The sequence below is a fragment of the Chaetodon trifascialis genome, chromosome 2 (genome assembly GCF_039877785.1).
Source record: "Chaetodon trifascialis isolate fChaTrf1 chromosome 2, fChaTrf1.hap1, whole genome shotgun sequence".
Lineage (NCBI taxonomy): Eukaryota > Metazoa > Chordata > Actinopteri > Chaetodontiformes > Chaetodontidae > Chaetodon > Chaetodon trifascialis.
The window spans coordinates 18,195,411-18,216,613 of record NC_092057.1 but is presented as its reverse complement, the minus strand read 5'-3'; the positions used below and the strand labels follow the sequence as shown (position 1 = coordinate 18,216,613).

Below are 21,203 nucleotides of genomic sequence, written 5' to 3'. Positions count from 1 at the left end.
GAGCAGGCAGTTCCTGATGCAGGGATGATATGTACTGGTCAGGGGACATCTCAGTGTTGATATCATGGATTTGTTTGTTTCAAATTCGTCATTCCAACTGTAAAAAGATACAGCTGAAGTGAAATGTAGTTTCTTCAGGACTAGGGTGTGAAAAAAAGCATTGCTATAGTTGAGTCATTGCTGCTCCGGTGGGAGCGGTTCAGATGTGGGTAAGGCTTTGCTTGGGCCCGAGGGTGGAGGGTCGAGGGAAGGGGAGGTCTAAAGGGCATTATGCTGATGAAGAGGCTCTACAGCCGCAGCAGGACAATAGGTTGTATTGTCTGACACCAGTAGCCCAGATCACATTCAGTTCACTGTGAGTTCATTTTCCTCATCCTGGCTAAAGCATGTTAGCGACCACACCCTCACCAACCAACCAACCAACCAACCCAGCTGCCCACCAGCAGGCTGGGTATTAAAGCCCCACATATCAAGTGTGCTTCGTGGTGTTTGGATTGATAGTTGGCCCGGGCAGCACTTCTAAGCTGATTGTGGATTTTGCTCTGTTTCTTTTATCTTATTCACATCTCGCCTTCCCTCTGTGCAAACAGCCCATAATTCTCATGACCTCATAGCAATGTACCCCTGCATTCCAGCTTCAGATGGACCCCTCCTTCTCCCCAGGGTTGGACACACACACACACACACACACACACACACACACACACACACACACACACACACACACACACACACACGCACACACTGAGCTCACATTGAGCTCACACACTGTCATGACATCACTTATCACCCTTGGTCAGTGAACCTCACCAGCTTTCTGTGAGAGCGCTGGGGGGGGGGGCTGGAAAAGGCAGGAGCGGTAAGGAGGATGTACAGGAGCAAGTAGGTCAGGGTGGGTCACCCTATTCTGTTTTTTCATCCTATGAGGCCGAACAGACTGCAGATGCTGAGGATGTGTCCTCATGTCCGCATCAGACCAAATTTGGGACCGCACCCATGTTTTAGTCTTTTGAAGTTTCATTGTATAACAGCAATAACTCCTCACTTTCCCTCTCTTGTAGGCCCGGGCCTGGCTTGTCAACACCAGCAGCCTTGCGCGCTGACATATATTGACCCTTGACCCTTCCTCATTATGGCAGGGCCCCTGGGCCACATCTATTGATCCCAGCCCCATCGCTCATTGTTGCCGTGCTGTTTAAAAAGCCACTCAGCTGGGTTAACTATCTCTGGAGCTGTTTTGCGAAATGTAGAAAGAGTGTTTAGCGTTTTTGGTGATAGCATATGGCATTGCAGTTGGAAATTTAAGCGATATTCATGTTTAAAGAAGTGATTCGATGCTCTTCCTGTGAACCTCCCAACTCGACCAGCAAATGTACAAAATTGTTTGGTTTGCCTCAAAATACTGTGCATGGAAAACTCAAAATCAAGCTGTCAAATGCTTTCAGTTCCTGGATTAATAGGTCAAAGATGTCTTCTGGTACAAATAAATCAACAGAGAGCATTATGTTGTAATTCCCTGGGAGGGGTTTTCACTTTGGACAAATGTTCTCTTCCCCTAATAGGACAAGATATTGGAGGACGTATAAACTGATGCAGTAATATAGCTGCTCACTTTCCTGGATAAATAATCAGGAAGCAGCCTGTTTTGACAGGGATTTAGTATGAAATATGTGTATTTACATCTGGATTTCATTGTTATTGCTTTGACAGGGTGTTGAGGAACAATACATGCAGGACTTGGCCAATGAGCAATTACAGCTTAAATCTAGTCCACCTCTCATACTGCCACCCCGTAAGTGTACAATGCTCTCACCCCTTGCAAGCATTGTGATGATTGATGCATGGTGACTTCCCCCACAGCAGGGGGTTGGCTGGTAAACAGTCCATGAACAAAGCAATATCGGCCAACTTAATGGGATAAACTAGGCATGGTTCCCCAGAGCTCACACTGCAGTGAGAAAGCACAAGTGCAGATTTGTGTATGCCTCATTAGACAGTCAGGAGATCCCTCCATATAAATCTTGAAGGATGGCTCTTCAAAATTGTTTTATTTGACCATGATAAGGATAATTTGACCCCAATCCACTGCTGGTTTATCCCACACGCAGTTGTTAAATATAAGCTAACAGTTAATAAACCATAATTTCACACTTGTTTTTCTGTTCTAAAAATTAATTTTATAGGCTTTAGGTCAGACTGTCAGCTAGGGTGGCAAGTGGAGAAAAAAAGTTTATTTTGTTGCCTGCTTGCCATGTCGTCATGGATTCAGAGGGAATTTTAACACATTTCTTTCCTTGCAGGGTATGAGGACAGTTGCCAAAAGTAGTCTCTAAATAGTATCTTACCATCCACTCCCAGGTTAAAACAACCTCACTGTCAGTTTTACCACAGAAAGCCCCTGGTGGCCTGGGCAGGTTTGGCACCCTTTGACATAAACATGCACCCTCATGACATGGAGATGCACAGATCTTCTAGTCTCTGTGCATGCACATGAGCCACAGGGTCATAAGTGATTATGGTCTTCCTCTCAGACTCTCGCACATGAGAGCAAATGACACAATTTATGTCACGCTGACGCTCACAGGAAATGAGGAAATGAAAAGTAGAAATTTGCTTTTACACTTAAATACTACATACTGTTTCCTGTAACACAACTTTTCAGAGGTATCTCTCAGTCGAGCCTGACTCTCTCCGCATAAGCTATGCTATCTTGTGGGCCATTTAATGTGATGCTGCTGAAGGACTGTAAATCAGTGTGACTGTCGCGCTCTCATCCAAGCAGAAGATTTTACACTGAGGGAGAGGCATACAGAGTCCAATATGAAAAATGGTGGCCAACAGGGGCAACCACTGGGGGAAGTGGTCACAGTGGTCCAAAAGACGTTACCCAGGGCAGCTAGGAGATTTCTCCTGTCAGCTCCACAGTCCTCGTCCACTGCTGTTGCTGAATGATTGGCAGTTCTTTGCTGGCTGATCTTTACAGTGACCTCATAGCGAGGATGTGTTCGAGGGAGTTTACACCAACACTCGCTGGATGTTGTAGTACTGTGGTACATCAGTGTTAAAGATGCTGCCACTATATTTAGAAAATTGCAATGTGTCTTATTTCACTGTAGTACTGATTTTGTTCTTACTTGCACTGCTGTGTCAGAGGCCTCTTTACATTTGTTAGAAACATGTTCAGGCCTCTGTAGTGAAGCCTGATCAAACTCCCTCTGATGAATGACTCTGGACCAGCAACAGTTGAGAGTGTAATGTGATATACCATGTTGCCCTTCTGTTATCTTCCCCCCATCCGCACCCGCTATCTCTCCTTCTGTCTACACACCAGCTGCTCTCCTCCTCCTCCTCCTCCTCCTCCTCCTCCTCCTCCTCCTCCTCTTCTCCCTCTACAGCCCTCCTCCTTGTTTTCCTGTTTGGGTATATTCGGACCTTAAGAGCTGTCCTCCACTGGGGATAATTAAAAGGAAAAGACTTGTGCTTTTAAGTGGTGTTGTTGCAGCCTACAGCGAAATATACCACGCACTTGCAAGCTAAACATGGTGACATTACTGAATGAGTTATTACTGTCTGCATCGTGACTTTGGTGTCAAGCACAGAAATGGTCTTTGAATGCGTATTGCTGAAGACTGTTTGTGGTTTGGTGTATTCCCATAGTCAGAAAACATGTACATGTGGCTGTCAGTCTACAAATAACGTGTGCACTAGATTAGTGAAAGATTGCTTAATTAAACATTTAAATTAGAAAAATGCATCTTCCATAGCAACACAGACAGTCTTTGTCAAACTTAATGTCTTTATGTGTGTGTGTATCTGTGCATGCGCCTGTCATACTCAGAGGGTGTGACTTATAAGATAAAAATAGGCTACGACAGTTATTAAAGTCTCCCCACAAACAATCCCTCTCATTAGAATGGGTTGGAGATCGAGTTACACTGATGATATTTGGCCGACTGGGCGGTCCCCCAGCTCAGGCTAGTTGGGTAGCTGGGTGGAGTCAGTCAAATCACTTACAATTAAATCAGTAGTGAAAATAGACTTCATTTATGTTGCATCATTACTATACTGGATATGTCGAACCAGAAAGAACTAGAATTAAGACATAAACTCAGCCCACGTTAAAAAAAAAAAAAGGATCAATTATTAAGTTTAAGAATGGAAATTTATGGTGTCTGTTGATCCTACTCCAACTTTTACTGTTGTAAAAGTAAATTATGCAGGTGAGTGTGCACACACTTATTTGTGATGAAGTACAGACAAAAAAAGGGTTTTTCTGAGAACTCCATAGTCTTTTAAAGGGGAACTTCAACAACTTAACACATCAAAGTCTATTTGTAGGTCTTTGGAAGTGTGACTGCATATGTGAAAAGAAAAAGGCTTTTGTTGCTCCAGAGGGAGCTGTGTGAAATCAATCGAATTGCCTCAAGTGTTTCTGCCTCATTTTCAGGTTTGAAAATGAAAGAAATCAGAGCTTGTGGAGTTAAATGTGAAGTTAGAAACAAGTGGACATACCAGACCTCTGCAGCCCGCTGCTCATCTCTGCTTGAGGCTAGTGGCTTCAGGCTACATTAGCCACTACAAGCATAGCACCTGAATCTCTGGCAGAACTGTTAGCTATTGAGTTGCTCTGTGGATAATGTAGTTAATAATGTAATAATGTAATTTTGACGTGAAGGAAGAATACATGAAATAAAAAAGACGATATCTATGGTTTTGTTGCATTGGTTTTATTTTTTTCAAACCCTGTTTCGTAAGTGAGAAACTTAGATGTTAATTCCCGGAAAACTCCAGTCTTATTTGTGGACCTTTCCCGGTTGAGACGGTCAAATAAAAAGGCCTCAGGCTTCTTTGAACAGTACATATTTGTAGATTGAATTAAGTGCTGCGTTATAGTTCCCTCGTGTGCTCTCCCACTTGCTTGCAATGTAAATAAATGAATGACGTGAAGCCACAGGAAGAGCACACAAACTTGTGGCTGAGAGCTTTCCTTCTGTGTTTGTGTTTTGCTTTTGTTGTGAATTTAGCACCACTTTAAGTTTATGTGTGGACTGAGAGTTGTCTTTACAGCCAGAGCTTCCATGGCCTGGGTCACTTCAGGTATTTAACATATCCGGCTTTGCCTTCATTCAGCTCCTCATCATTCAAATGTAGAAAAGCCTCAATGCAGAGGGAGTGTTGGACAAATAGATGGTTGAGGACAAGGAGGAGACAGGTGTTTCTGGGTGTGTTACCTGGAAGCTGTGCTCTCATAGAAACAGCTGGCAACTGCATGAGCTCATAGTTTTTCTACCTAATGATTTACACACACACACACACACACACACACACACACACACACACACACACACACACACACACACACACACACACGCACACGCACACCTGGCTATTTCCAAGATGATTGTCTTATTTATGAAGTCCCCCCTCTTTAGAGTCAATTGGGCATTTAGTATTTATCTACTAAATATTACAAGTGTAAAGCGACAGAAACAGAGCGTTCAGCTCTTAACTCCATTTACATATCACACTGTTTTTTTGGAAGCGTTGATGAGAGTGGACTGCCAGAGGGCAATTAACTGAGTGTAGTCTCTGAAATTATATTTGGCTGTGTAATTAGAGATTGGATTGAAATGCTTTTTCCCTTCCCACTTAATTAAACTGTTGCTTACATTAAGCTGTGGTTACTCAATCAGGCCTGGACCTTTCCATTATCCCCAAATACTTTTACATAACCACACACCCGAAAATACCTCTGTTTTCAATTTATTTAGATGACTTCTCCTTCATGTTATCAGCTAACAATAACAATTTCCAGAGAATGTATCCGTTTCATCTACTGTCTCAAATAATGTGTTGCTCTCATCCACATGAAAGTCCTAAAATATGACCTTAGAGCTTTGATTGGGCCTGCGAGTGCTCTCAACAATATTAATTATAGGAATGGTGACAGATTTATCAGATTAAACCAAAATTATGTAATGGGTTAATTCTAATATGAAAACATCTGTTTACCCCAAATCTGCTCTTGCACAACCTACTTGTTGCATTATGTTACCTGGTAAATTTGACAGGTTAAAAGAAAGGTTTAATTGATCCACTAATTCTGTCTCCTTTAAACTGGGACATTACCTGGCCATGCAGGTAGTAGCTAGTGTCTATTTGCTGCATATCTAAGATTAAAAAAAAAAAAAACATGTATTCAATGGCATTTAAAACCTGCACAAGTGTTCAGCATAGACATAATGACATAGACATAATCTTACATAATGAAAGTTGTAATCCCAAGTCAGTAATGTCCTTCCAGCTGAGACAGCGTAATCATTGTTGGTGAGCTGAACTTGTTTTTGCAGCTCCTGTAAACACACACACACACACACACACACACACACACACACACACATACACACGTAGACCAGCTGCACTGGTCTCTGCTGCTGCCACACCTGAGTGCAACTGTCACAACCATTAATGCTGTGACAGACACGCACGCACGCACACACACACGCACGCACGCACGCGCACGCACACACACACACACACACACACACACACACACACACACACACACACACACACACACACACACACAAGGCAGTCAAGCCCCAGGTGCTCCTGCAGCACATGGATATGCACTTCCATGCTCTGTCTTTCTCTGTTAGATTTAGTCTCCCCTGGGTGCTCTTGACAACACAAATGTGATGTATATGTAGCTGCTTTCTGTCTCCACATCCACATGTCCACATGCTCACACACTCAGTTGGACACAGTTTTTCACGCGCACTGTGGCAAACATGCACATTGTAAGTTTGAGGTGTGACTTGCTTGCAGTCAGCTCTAAGTCATGGCTCAGCGGAACCAACTAACACACAGGCAACCAGTTTTCTGAAGAATTCAAACTTAATCTTCTTTGGTAAAACCTGTGTTTTTCTCATCAACTTCCGTACTTGAAGAAAAATAAAAGGCTCGATTTTTGATGTTTTTTTGTGTTTTAGAGAGAATCTTCTTTGCTTTCTCTCTACAACTTAGAAAATAGCTAGAAGCTTTGGGGTTTGATGGATGCTATGGGGTTTTATGAGTTGAACTGTGAGATGTAAGGTAGCACCACTCATACAGTAATATTTACTTGTTGAATTAAAGAACATTGTGTTATGTGATATGTTATTGTCACCTCACAACAGCTTTCATTGGAACTATGTCTATGAAAGGACTGGTCCCAGTCTAATTTGTTTCCAGAGTTTTCAGTAGATTAATCAAAGTAACAGGGTCAACGTGTTTGAAACTGGGACATTCTGTCTGTCAAGAGGTTTAAGACACAGACTTTTTTATTGCAATGTGTCTAGTTCAAATTTGGCTGGGGACATTTGTTGCTCCTCCCTCTTCTGCTTATTTCATGTCGTCTCTCTGCTGTGTGCAGTCAAATAACTGAAAAAAATTCCCCCAAAATACTTGACATACAAAATCATCTTCATAAATAAAACCAAAGATGTCAGCATGACCAGACATGCCCATACAGAGGAACTGGAAATTAGATTTTTTGGGGGAAAACTGACCATTTAATATGTTGACCAGCAATGACTACCTGGTGACTTTACTTTCTAGCCACTCTAGTGACGCTTTAGTCACTAGTCTGTCGGTCAGGTCCGTGCTTTGATCCTACTGAAATATCGGTGGATTTTTATATGGATAACATTATGTAGAGACATTCATCGTCCCTCAAGGACTAATTTTAATGACTTTGGAGATCAATTTAACTTTGGTTTATGACCAAATACCTCCAAAATTAATGGTATACCCAATTCAGGCTCAGCTGTACTTTGTATTAAGTGCTAATTAGCCAATGTTAGCATGCTATTACGCTGAGCTAAGATAGCGAACATGGGAATTATTACATCTGCAAAACATCAGCATGTTATTGTGAGCCTTGTGAGCATCGGCATCACGTCTCATCATATTATCATTTAGAATGAAGTGCTGTGCAGCCTCAGAGCCACTAGCATGGCTGCCGACCCTTTCCTAATCGATCAAAACTATTGCTACTTCCTGCCAGACTGACACTTCTCACTCCACTGACTTCATACAGAAAATAATTACAGGCAGCATGTGACACCATACAAGAAATTTTCCAGCAAGACACAGATCAAGCATAGAACCCCTGTCCTCTGAAGACAGTCAGCTGATGTATATCAGGACAGTTTGTCACATGATTTCAGCTGAAGCTTACTCGCCCACTCAGTGTTTGTTTGGAAGTGGTGTTAGACCGTGTGTGTCCGGCCATCAGACGGCTTAAAGTGTTAATCTTCTCAGCTAAACCCACTGCTTCACCATCAGCACTCCAGCTTCTTACACACACGCACACACGCACACACGCACACACGCACACACGCACACACACACTGTTATGTACGTCCCTGTGTTGTTTAAACACATTTGAACCATTTGAACTGCTTAATTTAAGAAAGACAAATGTCAACCCAAATGACCGAAATCATACCAGACCAGACCAGAATTTCAGCCAGACATGGGAGCTGCATTCATTTATTCTGAAGTGGTTTAATGTGTGTTTTCATTTCGTGCCTTTGCTGTTCTGCCATTCTCCACTTTGTTCTACTCTTATCTCTGTTTTAAAATGTCCTTTTTAGTATCAACATACTGGAAACACTGATGTTAAGCTTCACGTCCATCTAAATATCCAACAAAAAAGACTCTTGCACACTGCTGTTTCACTTTTCTGTGAACCCTTGGCCTCCCTCTTTTCCTCCTTCCTCCTCTCAGGGCTTCATTCCTCCCTCTCCCTCCTCCCTCACTCACTCCTTCTTTTCAGTGTAACTTGACTTTTTTTTGCCTTCAAGCTGCAGGATATCTGGAGGCATAAGTCAGAATTGTGTTCTTAAAAGGACAATATTGTGATTGATTGTGATCATGAATTTGAAAATGTTACTTTAGGAAGATGACTCAAGTCTCCAAATTTGGTCAAAAATGCACTTTATGTAGGTGCCAGAAAGCAAAACTGCACCACCTTCTGAATTGGACATTGGTTTTGGGTTTGGGGCCATTGATTTAGTGTGCAGATCTGTATTGTGTGTGTCAGCCTAGTTTACAGCAGTGGGTCTCTGCCAAATGTGCTCTCAATGAACTCTCTCTCATCCTCCTCCTTCCCCTCATGTGTCTGATGTCTGTGTGTTTGGCAGTGAGTCTGGCCTCCCAGCGTGCTCTCACATGCTCTTTTATCCATCAGTCGCCTCTGGCACTGTGGGTCACCCACCCTCTCTTTCTCCTCCACCTGCTTCTTTATCACTTTTTGGCTGACCATCTCTCACTCTCTCCACCCTCCCTCCTCTCCTCCCTCCTGTCTCTCTGGCTGTTCGCCTCCTCCAGTCTGTCTCTCTGCTCAGAGGCTTTCTTGGCCTTTGTTTGTCTCGTGGGGAAGGGTGGTGTCTGTCTCTCTCCTCCTCATCCCTGCAGTCTCATCCCTCCCTCTGAAAGAAAGACGAAAAGGAGGAGTGTCGGTAAGGGAACTGAGGCACTGTGAAACCAAATGGCCAGAATTTTCCTCTCCAAAGGCAGTTTTTTTCTGATCAGTGAAGGCAGCACAGAATGTTCAGTGTTATAGGATTGGGTTTCACGTTTTGCTCTAATATGATCATTTTGCAATATAATCATCTTGATCTAAATTATCATGAAATGGAATATTATATTCTAATATTATACTAAAAGCCAATGGTGAAAATGCTTTGACTTTGATCAGTTTGTTGCAACCGTACAGTTATATAATATATTTTTCTTTGCTGCCCGACTTCACTGCTCCAGCACCACAGTGTGAGGTGAACTGGAGCAGCAAATGATTAAAGGTAGTGAAAACCTGCAACACTTCGCTTTAAGTGTTCTTCAGTTATCATCCCATGCCTTCTATCAGTCAGTCATCAGCAATTATTCTCCACCGCCATCATCTATTATTCATGTCACCCCAAGGATGAATTGTAATGACTTTGGCGATTCTTTCACTTTCAACATCTGATCAAAATTCTTATTGTTCAACACTTTGGTTTCTGATCAAATATCTGCAAAACTAATGACATTCCCAACAGCCTCAGCTGTACTTTGGTAATAATTAATGAATGTTAGCATGCCAAAATGCTAAACAAACATGGCAAAGTTGGTAAACAAAACACCGTTGTGCATAAATACAGCCTCACAAAGCCTACAGTATAGCTGTAGACCAGGTATCCTTAATTATATTTGTCCAAGGGCCAGAATTCTTCTCAGCAGATACAATGGGGACCTGATTTTAAAAATTAAAATGAAAAAACCCTTTAAATTAGGCCGAATTAGCCTGTCATTGTTTACTATTTTTACTTTTTTTTCTAAATTAATGCTATTTTTGTGAGCCTGTATCATATGACCAGACTCTTAAAAACATGGAAAATCCATAATGATAACTAGATACTGAACAAGAAAGTGCTCTCAGGCCTCAACAAAGGAGGAGTACTCAATACAAAACCCACAGTTCAACCACCAATGAATGACTCCTTATATCAGCCTGAATGTGGCTGCCAGATGACGATCTGAAACTCTTTATCTTGTCGCTAAAACACAATAATCTTTGAAGATGTGATGTTTTCACTTGATGACACTCTTGCTTAGAATAGGTCCAGTCTCATCCATGTGACATTTCAACATAATACAGTGGAGATTGATCAGTTGGAGACATGCTGTAGGGCAGGGGTATTCAACTAAAATGCAAAGAGGTCCAATCAGAAAACTTATTCAAGTAAAGGTCCGGAACCTCATGTCTGACTTGCGTTAGTGTGCTATATGATTTTAAGTAGTTGCATGAACGTCTGCATGTAATCAATAACTGATAAATAAACATTTTATAAAACATGAACATTTTGATAACATTTGTCACTTAGCACTGGAGTGCACAGATACATTTATTAAAAGAAGTACTGCATTTTTTTAAAAAGACAAAATAAATAAAAGAGCTTTGGAAAAATTGTGCATCTTAAAATAAAGTTCTTAACTTGAGAGAAATAAAGTTTAGCAACAGCTTTTTCTCATTTTTTTTCTTTAACTGTCTCATATCTTGACTGAGCAATCTCAACCACTTTTACAATACAAATCTTAACAAATACTAACAATTGAACATTTTTTCAGTTTCTCTGTCTTTCCCTCTTATATTCCACTCTCATTCTTTCTGTTGCTCAGTGAGAAAATTGAGCTTTTCCTGCCAGGGTTTTAAATCTGGACCTAAATGGTGTCAGGGCCATTCTCATGCACATGTGGTGGTGCTCATTGGTAAGCCTGGAACGATATTTTGTCTTAATTATGTTCATTGTGAAGAAAGCTGCCTTGCCGATCGCCTGTTTCGCTCCTTACTCACTTGTCTGACCGTCATTGTTTCTCTTCCTGTCTCCAAATCACTCGATCACTCGTCTGATCGTCTTCTTTCTCTGTATTGCTTTCTTCATCGTTCTTTCTGTCTCTCTGTTCTCCGTTCATCTGTCATTCCCCTCTTAACTTTTGACTGTGCCGCTATGTTTACTGCCTGGAATGCAGAGACTTGATTGGCTGAGTAGCATCACGTGGCATGGCTTAACTTGTATGCAATTGATCAGTTCATTTCCTGATCTTAACCGGTGCAGCTTTTCTAGTGTCTGCAGCATTGGTTGTAAACGCTAGAAAAGCTGCGCCGTTAAAATAGAAGTATCTCGTCAAATTCATCTAATTTAATGGATTATAGATCAGGGTCCATACATGATTGCTTTTGGGTCCGAACTCGGACCGCGGTCCGCCAGTTCGTGAGCTATGCTGTAGGGAGTGCAGTGAAACAAGTTATAGCCCAGTGAGTTCATGGCTTTAATGCCTCTCTGCTGCTTCCTCTGACTCTCCTCTCTGCTCCTGGTTTACCTTTCCCTTCATCCCTCCTTCTCTCCTCCCTGTCTTTCCTGCCAGTTTGGATGTTGTCACCATTCAGGCGTCTCAGGAATGCCTCCAGATGTTTTCTTTATATGACTCAGCCACATGCACTCGCACACACACGGTCTCTTGGACACATTTCCTTTCTTGTGCACATAAGCGGAGTGAAGCAGACATTGTTTTGACTCCAGGTGGAAGTCTGTATCCAACCTTTGCACTCAGATCCATTCACAGCGGATAGATCCAGGAACAGCTCGTGTCTCCTACTATTTTCATGAGAAGCGACAAACCAAAACTGACATCAGATCTGCACTTCACAGCGAATCAACCATGCAGACCCATTTCTTTCTCTTTATTTTAGAGTTAACACACACACACACACACACACACACACACACACACACACACACACACACACACACACACACACACACACACACACTCACACTCACAAAATACAGTATCAGTGTCATTTGTGCAACTCTGCAGGCCTGTCTTTCAGTGAAGCTCATCTAGGCAGATACCCCAGACCTGTCAGAGCAATTTCCCAGACATTTATACTTGGGCTGCTTTCACACACGCACATAGACACTTATATAGTCCACACACACATACAGTGTATGCAAATTAGTGAGAGAAACAAGTACAGCACCAGAGAGCTTTGTCTGTTTCATCTTGATTAACATTTATCATTATCACTGGCATCAACATCTCCGTGACATTTTGTCATTGACCTGACCTCCATTATTAAAGCACCAAACCATAAACACTGCGAGCTTACTGATTATCACAATCTTAATCTGCACGCTGTGCATCAGCAAATGGCCTGATGTGGTGCTGCAAAGACTTCAGTAGTTTTACTTCCTGATTTGTAGATATAAATACACTTCTGTTTTACATTTTTAAAAGTGATGTGAGGGGTTAGTGTGTTGTCTTTCTTCCTTTCACGTACCAGAAACATTTGTAATCAGTTTCGATCATTTAATTCTCAGCAATGTTGTTCTGAATTTGACGTGGCAGAAAGAATTAACGTGACAACCTAAGTAAGACCCAAGTCAGACGGATTTGAAGGTACGCACAATTGAAGCAAATCACTGTTGGTTTTAAGGCTTTTTTTTGACTGTCTGGGTAGCTACTGTGCAGCTTCAGACCATTTTAGACAAAACTCTTGTTCATGTAAAAGTTGAGTGTAGATACTGTAAATTAGCAAACAGTGTAGTGTAATGTGTTTCTTGCATGAGTGAAGGTGTAAAGGTTTGTTATCCTCCTCTGTAATGAGCAAAAAGTGAAAGCTTGTGTTACTACTCTGGTATCATTTCTGGATACCACACACAGCCATGTGGACAATGTTTCTCTACAATCTGACAAGGACAACGACTAATAAGTATTTTCATTATCGATTAAACTGCTGTTTGATTTTCAAATTAATGCATTAATTGAACCAAAAACAAGCCAACCAACAGTCTACTACCCGGGGCAGTAATTATACCATTGCCAAACAGCCAAAAGGACGCAGTAAACTCACTCCACCACAATGTGTGTTAGTATTGATTACTGATGGTGGCTGATCAGACTAATTATCAGCCAATTGTACTCAGTTTCTAACAGAACTTTGCAGTGCATGCAATTTGTGAATTTCCCTTGGGGGTGAATAAAGTATCTATCTATTTATCTATCTAATGGTTGCCCTTTATGCGCATGTTTTTTAACCGAAAAAGCTAATATTTCTCTGTTTAATACACTGAATATGATCAGAATGACTAAACCTGTTTGACTGAAAGTAATGGCTGTTTTCTTTTCTTTGTGCCGTTCTGGTGTTCATCTGCCTGCAGAGGTGTACTTCAGGAACCCGTGTTATGAGAATCAGGGAGTTTCTGAGGAACAGCATGTCCGCTCCCTCAATCTTCATGGAATAAATAGATCCTAAAAAATGTAGCCATGTTTTAAAACTATTCCACTTGAGGCTGGTGTGTGTTTACATTCCCACCTGGATTAATTTCAAACTATTACTGAACAGGTTACATCTGTTTTCTCTCTGCTCATTAGAATCAAAACAGATTTTTGGTAACCTCCCCCTGTAGCACGCTGGCCTTTTTATTTGTGCTGGCCTAAGGATGATTGACAGCTGCTCCTCACTGACTCAGCAGAGCAGGGATTGGACAATGATTGATAGGTGTCTGGTCCGTTCGCTAAGCGCATCTGGAGTGATTGACAGGTGCCCTGCTGAGCTGAGGGTCCTCCCCCTGTTGAATGCCTCTGTGTGTTTATTCTCTTGAGAATAGAGCAGCAGAGTAGCAGTATGTTCCTGTCCTTTGCTTCCTTTTATCTCTCTGTTCCAGGAAGGTTTCACTGGTTATGTATATGGAGCCACTTCAGCCTGGACAGACTGTGTTTACATTCCCACCTGGAGATGTTTGCCATTTAAAGATGTCCCTCTGTCCACCGAGGTCTCTTTATGATTGATTCAGCCTTCGTTCTTCCTCTTAAAACATATTCAGGCTCCCAGGGTAGCAGCCATTTTACTTCAAGATTACTTCCTACCTGTTGCTTCTTGCATTGTTGTTTGTATGGCTGCAGCTTTCATTAGCAAACATTCATTTTGTGTTTGAAATGTAAGAAAATTCATGACAGTGTCACAAAGGTTTTTTGAATGACTGAGTTTGAATGGTGTGTTTCTCTGTTATAAGATTACTGTTTCCATAAATGTTGTCGCCTGGCTGTACATTGCAGGGGGAAAATAGGGTCCATAAACTCAGATAGCAATGACGGGATCACAATACACATATATATACAATATACATTATTATTATTATTATTATTATTATTATTACCACCATCAGTTACAGTGAATCTGAAAGCAATGAGAGGGAAGTTTTTTGTAGTTGAACAAATACTAAATTATAATTTCACAAATTATTATGTGCAGACATAGAACTTGATATGAACTTGATTTTTAAAAGAATAACACATACAGAAGAATTCATTACCACAGATCAGCAAATGCACAAAGTATGATTTTCATACCTGTATGCCACTTCAAACGTAATTACAGTTGTGAATTATACTATCCTATAATACATGCTAATTATACCGACATGACAGAGTCAGATAAGTGATTTCTCTGGGATGTTTTGCACCTGATGTTGCATGCTCCATCTCAGGGATTTCTATGCTGGCTTTGTTTGTGTGTTTTGCGACGTATGAGCAATAATCTAGACAAGAATCAAGAACCCCGCCCAAGGTTTGCATAACAAACCAGCAGCTTCAGTGCATGCAGGAGAGGGACAGGGAGAGGTTTTCTCCTTTTAGCCCTTCTGTCCATCAATTGATTTTGTTTCACTGCCTCTTTTCCCTAAACTGCCATCTCACTCGTCCTGTTCAGTGCAAAGAAATGAGGCACAGTTGGTCTGCGGCTTTGTGTGCTCTGCCTCTGTTTTGGGGTTGAGAGGAGACTTCTGATGATTACGTCTGTCAGTCATGTGTATCGTGGATGTCCTGTCACTAAAAAGTTGGCTCAAGCTCAGAGAGAACAGCTACCTCCACAACTGCCAAGCTGTCAGGCATGAATTGAAGAAGTGAAGTGGCCAATCGGTGGGGAAAACAATGGCTGTCAGTTTGGGCCAAGTTTATGTATCAGGATCCAGCTGCCACGATAGAAGCAAGGGATATTCTAACATCCAATGTTTTCTGCCAAAAGCACCACCGCTTTCAATGAGTGTACATTTGAGGGTTTGGGTGGTGAGACTAACAGTTGAAGTAGGTGTGGAAACAAAAAAAAACCCCAAAACACTAGGTTTAGAGCCAGACAGCTTAAATATGGTTCTGCTTTACAACAAGAGGAAGGCAGTTAGAAGGAGGAGGCCAAGACCAGAGGAGGAACTGAAGAAAGTAGAGCAGGAAGATGGAGAAGAGAGAAGGACGGAGGGAGGTGATGTGGGAGGGCCTGGTGAACATGGTCCTGCCCTCGTTCTCATCAGTGTGGGTGTGTTTGGGTCACTAGCCATGTCTTTCTCCCATTGTCTTCTTTTCCATGTTCCTCCTGCTTTTGCTCATGTATTTCATGTAGAGCTGAAACAACGGCACGCTCATGTCCACGCTTCCCTGCCTGTTTTGGTGCACTGCTTTGTCTCTATGCACATTACTACAGCCGACTGTCACTTAGAAAACTGCATTCCCATAAGCCTCCTCTTGTTTCAGGTGCTCATGAAAAAAGCAAGAACTGTACAGCGAGACTGTAATAAGACTGAAAAATACCATTTATAGATAAAGGAAGGATTCAGGCTGAAACCGCTTCTTCCTCGATGCTATTTCGACAAACACTTGTCTGGCACAGTGGTTGCACATTGTTGTTGCAGTGTGGTTGCTGATTCATTGCTGATTCTCCGCCTCATTTCTGTCTCCTTCCTTCTTTCTCTGCTTATTTGTCTGTTCTGTCTGCCACAACCCTGTGACCCTCTCGGCTGTGCTTCATCCGTCTCTCTCCTCCCTCTCTTCCTGTCCCCATGCTGCTCTCTTGTTTGCCTCGACAGTCTTTCCCTCTCTTTCAGCCCCTCGCTTACCACTTATCTCTCTCTCTCTCTCTCTCTCTCTCTCTCTCTCCCTTTTCATGAGCATGACTGGACAAACTGCCTTTTGAGTATTGCGGCGCTGCTAGCGCCCTCAGAAATAATGTGTTCCTGAATTTAGCAGTGTATGCTTTGATTACTTTTCATCTAAGGTCATAGTATTTTATAGTACTTTCCTTTGAAGGAAACTGTAAGTGTTTGGTTTGTTTTTATTTCCCTCTTCCTCCTTTTTCCACTCTGTTCCTGTTTTTCGCCTTGCTCCCTCTCCTTGCCTCTCCACAATGCAGTCACTCAGTTTGACAAGAATGGGAAATGGTATTTCCCTGCAGGTCCATCTTTTCAGCAGAGTAATACAAAGAGACTCATGTGGCAGTGGAAGACATCTACAGGAAAGTTATTGTAAACCCATTAGAGAAACACTTGGCAGCTTCTGTCATACTGTACATACTAGTACTGCTTGTGTGTGTGTTTGGAAGAGAAATCCTTACTACAAACCACGCAGTTGTTTTACATGACATGTCTTTTCTTGTGTGCCAATATGGAGCAGCCTGTTCAGCCAGGAGGAAAAACTGTCCAAATTTTACAACATATTTTTAGTCAGCTAGCCATCCTATATTGTCTGTTTCCAACTTGGTTGTCTTAATGATAGGTTCACGCAAAAGGGGGACTCCACAAATTTTACACATGGAAGTCTGAATACGGTTCTTTCGCAGCACTCCTGCTTATGTGGAGGGAAAAAAAAATTGCGTAAAGCCTTTTGTGGCTCCAAAAGAAGCTGAGCGAAGTATGGTAAATTACCTTGACTGACGTAAGATGAGTCAGCATCAGATCAGCCATAAGCCACTACTAACATAACACCTGGATCTCTTAAAATATTTCCAGAAAGCTGGTCAGTAATTTGAAGTTTTAAATTAATTTTAAGTTGGCGGTAAAGATTTCCCTGTATATTGATCCCAGCTCCCATTCATGCATGGTCCCATGCAAGAAACGCTTCTGAACATTTCAAGAATAAACTCCATGTGAAAGGGACTTTGGGTGATTGTAGAGTGGGCATCATCTCATTTTCATGATTTGCTCCTGCTCTTCTTCCTTCTCTATTTTTAGCTGTGACTTTGAGCACAGCCAGAGCTTGTCTGCCCTTCCTTGGCTCATGGTAGAACAAGCGTCCAGCCAGAGTAACTATGATATTTTCACCTAGTTCATACAAAGGCTCACACCAAAGTCGACTGTGGACTAAGTGCACTGAAGCCTTAAGTGTACACAGATCACACCCTCTACAATAACACAGCTTTGGTCAGAAAAGGGCTGAGCCTCACTCCCCAAGAGACGTGGACTTATGTTTCACTGGAAAGTGAGAGGGGTGTGTGTGTGTGTGTGTGTGTGTGTGTGTGTGTGTGTGTGTGTGTGTGTGTATTGGTGTGTACATTCATTAAAAGTGAATATCTGTCCTCCTATTTTTGTCATGCACGCTTGCACGACCATGCCTGTCTCTGACCTCTATGTGGACCGTTTTTCTGTACAGAACCATCACTATCACTCAGTAGGAAAACTCCAGGCATTGTCCTCACAGTAGAGGACATGCTAATACACACACACACACACACACACACACACACACACACACACACACACACACAAAACTGCACTTTAACCCATGTTCTGTCTTGCCTTTCTCTGTCCAGCCCTAGGCTCCTCTACATTGCGCACAGTCTGATTGAATTAACCTCGCTTGGCGTTGTTATCTATTGAATTAGCTCGTCATTACTTCCCTGGACCCCACTGCTGAATTTTCTTCCCTCGGCTAGTTCACTAACAAGCTGCATGGGATGAGTCACTCGTGCCTGTTGGCTGCCGCCATCTTTGTAGTGTTACACGGGGTAAACATCTGAGGGATGAAGTTGAGTGTTGTGTTTCAGCTTGCTCTCTTGGTGTCAGTCCAAGAAAAGTGTGCCAGTTTCTTTGTCTGACGTGACGATGCACTTGGTGCTGTGTAAAGCTGTCTACATATGTGTGCTGGAACACATTCTGTCAACATCTGCTGCTGTTAACACATCGTTTTTTTTAATATAGAGGCAATAAGCAGGGGTTGATACTACATGTATTTGGACATATCTGCCATGTCAACCAAAGAGCACAAAGCAATATACAGGCAAGTAGAAAAGAGTGTGAAGCAGCTACCCACTCTCTGGCTGTGTAGCAGGGTAGTGGTGCATACGCTGTGAACGACAGTGAAAGGCCCCGTATGTGTGTAAATATGGCTCATAGGATTGCTCTTGCAGTGGAAGCAGTATTGCCAAATCTGGACACATTTCTACCGCTGTATATATTGTCATACCACCCAACCCTATTAAGAAACATGAATATCTATGCAAAAATTCATAGGAGACCATTCAGTTGTTGCTGAGTTATTTCTGTCAGGAAGTGATGGACAGACTGAACCATGCTGCTAACATGACTGGAAAGTACAAAAGCTGCCCAAAGTATACCTCCCCATTCAAATAAAGAGTAGCCCAGATGTGTTAGAAACCACACTATCTGACAACACTGAACACTTAAACATGTATGCACTTCAGGATAGTAAAGAAAGTACAATATCAATAAATACAAATTATCTTGTGAGGCACTAACTTTGCATCTCTTAAAGTCAGAATGATGATGTGGATGAGAGGGCACGTGCGGAGCTGGAGAACTTGAATAACCTCTCTCCAGTTCAGTTTCACAATCAGTTCACCGTCCGACACACAGTCACTTGGCAGTAAGGCTAAAGCTCAGCAGAAACACAACAAGCCACACTGTAATACTGAAACAGCCCAACCTTTTTAAGCAACAGCAGCTGCTCCCACAGCGACCGATGCTGTAAGTGTAGGCAAACATTTCATCAGTGTTTGGTGCAGTGGCAGGTGTGGATCACATGCACACTTTTCACAAGGATCCAGAGAGGTTCAGAGATACTGAAGGCCCTGCCCATGATCATAGGGCCATCATGTGCATCACAAACTTCTTCCCCCTGCTACTCTGAGTCATTGTTACAGGATTCACCACAGGTAGTAACAAATGATTATCCATAATTAGTTGTAAGCTCTCTGCTGTGGACTTAAAATGTTGATGTCTGCTCATCTATAGCCAGTAAATTACGGGAGTCTGCTCACCCTAAATTGACACAGCCTTTTTCAGATTACAGGAACTAAAGCTCCACGTCTTAACTCGGTGTTGCCTTTCTTTTCTTATCTTGGCGTAACAGATCTGCTGAGGAATGGAAAGAGATGAGTCAGCTTCATGTTGAAAGATGGACAAACCACAAAATTACAAACGTAATTAGTCTACTCCTTGTGTGCTCAAATTACTTTGCGATGACAAGAAAACATGTTAAATGTTTCCGCTAAACAAGGCTATTTACCCAAATCTTAACATTCATCCTGTAAAAGCCAAGTTGGCTTTTACCAGTGTAACTGTCTTCTGCCTCTGCAGTGAGCCAACAGGCAGTTTTCTCAGGCACAGGTTAATGTTCAAAATTGATGTTGTGTCTCTGCTTGAATTTGTTTTTCGCACATCATCCATAATCTGCATTCCTCAGAATTTGACCAACATTTCATGTGTGCCATGACGTACACCTGTAAGATCATTTTTATTGTGCAGTGTAAAGAGGCCTTAAACTTTATTCTCATTTTCCAGTTTTAGAGGATGTTGAAGGCCGGTATTAGCAGGCTCACTCCACCCACTTGCTTACATAGAGATGTTATGATATTTTGAGATGAGGCTGTGACTGATCCCATAGTCTCTCTATAGGAGAACCTCCTCTGGGGCTTTGTAGATGAGAAATGCGTCCCCCTCTCACACTCTGGCTTTGATCCAGTACCTAGAATACGCATCCTTCCCTTTTTTCTACCCTCAAGATCATATCACCGACCCAAGTGAGAGCAACAGAAAAGGCTGTTACAATTTCACTTCAAGCCAGATCTGATTATGGCAGCTGAGGAAGATCATACAGGTTCACCGCCACAGATCCAGCAGTGATTCACTCAAACTTTGAGAGGGACGATGTGTTCTTGATATATAGAGTCTCTGTCCCTCTTTTTTCTGTGTCTCACTCTCCACTGACAGCAGCAAAATGGCAGAGGAAACAGGAAAGGCCTGAGCAGCTTGGTGTCGGGACGGATATCCTCTTTTGGAGGCGTTCCCCCTCCTCCCTCACTTAACTCTCCCTCTCTTTATCTCTTTTTATCACCCCCCCCAATGCCCAACCCATTTTGCTCTCGGTGTGGCATTAACTGTTTGGACAAGCTCGGGAGTGCACCAAAGATTTCTGCTCATTCTCTGTTTTTTTGGGGGGTTTCATCACATCTGAGTGAACTATGTGTTGGCATGGTGACGAGGAGGATGAGGACAGTTCGGAGGTGAAGTGCCTTTGTCTCGTTGATTTGCGTGTTGCTGTAATAGTGGCAGTGATTTCGAGAGATTTGACGCTTTCTCTCTCTTGCTCTCTTCCGGATTGTTTGCCTGAGCTGTTGAGTTTCCAGATCTCATTGTGTTGCAAATTCTACCTCTGGTACAAGTGGTGTTTGAGAAGACACAGGAAGTGAGTAGAAACTTCAGCAGGAGTGGAGCCCAGTTGTTTACTGGTGCTAAAGCGTGTACTGACGTTTTTCATTTAAGTTAAAATGTTTATAGCATTTGTCACCCAGTAGAGGAGGATGGGTTCGTGAGAAACGGCTGAAAGAGGAC

The 21,203-nt window shown here is 42.3% G+C and overlaps 1 protein-coding gene across 2 annotated transcripts in view; it reads left to right on the top strand.

Annotated features, from left to right (window-relative positions):
• Positions 1–21,203, top strand: part of pkn1a (protein kinase N1a) — a 44,027-nt gene that overhangs the window by 6,007 nt on the left and 16,817 nt on the right. The window contains exon 1 of one of the 2 annotated variants that reach the window (XM_070979068.1): positions 20,773–20,875. The exons of the other annotated variant lie outside the window; for it this stretch is intronic. Coding sequence (XP_070835169.1) covers positions 20,834–20,875 — 42 coding nt within the window. The 5' untranslated portion in view covers positions 20,773–20,833. Of the gene's footprint in view, positions 1–20,772; positions 20,876–21,203 lie in introns of those variants that run through there. 2 annotated transcript variants of the gene reach the window in all.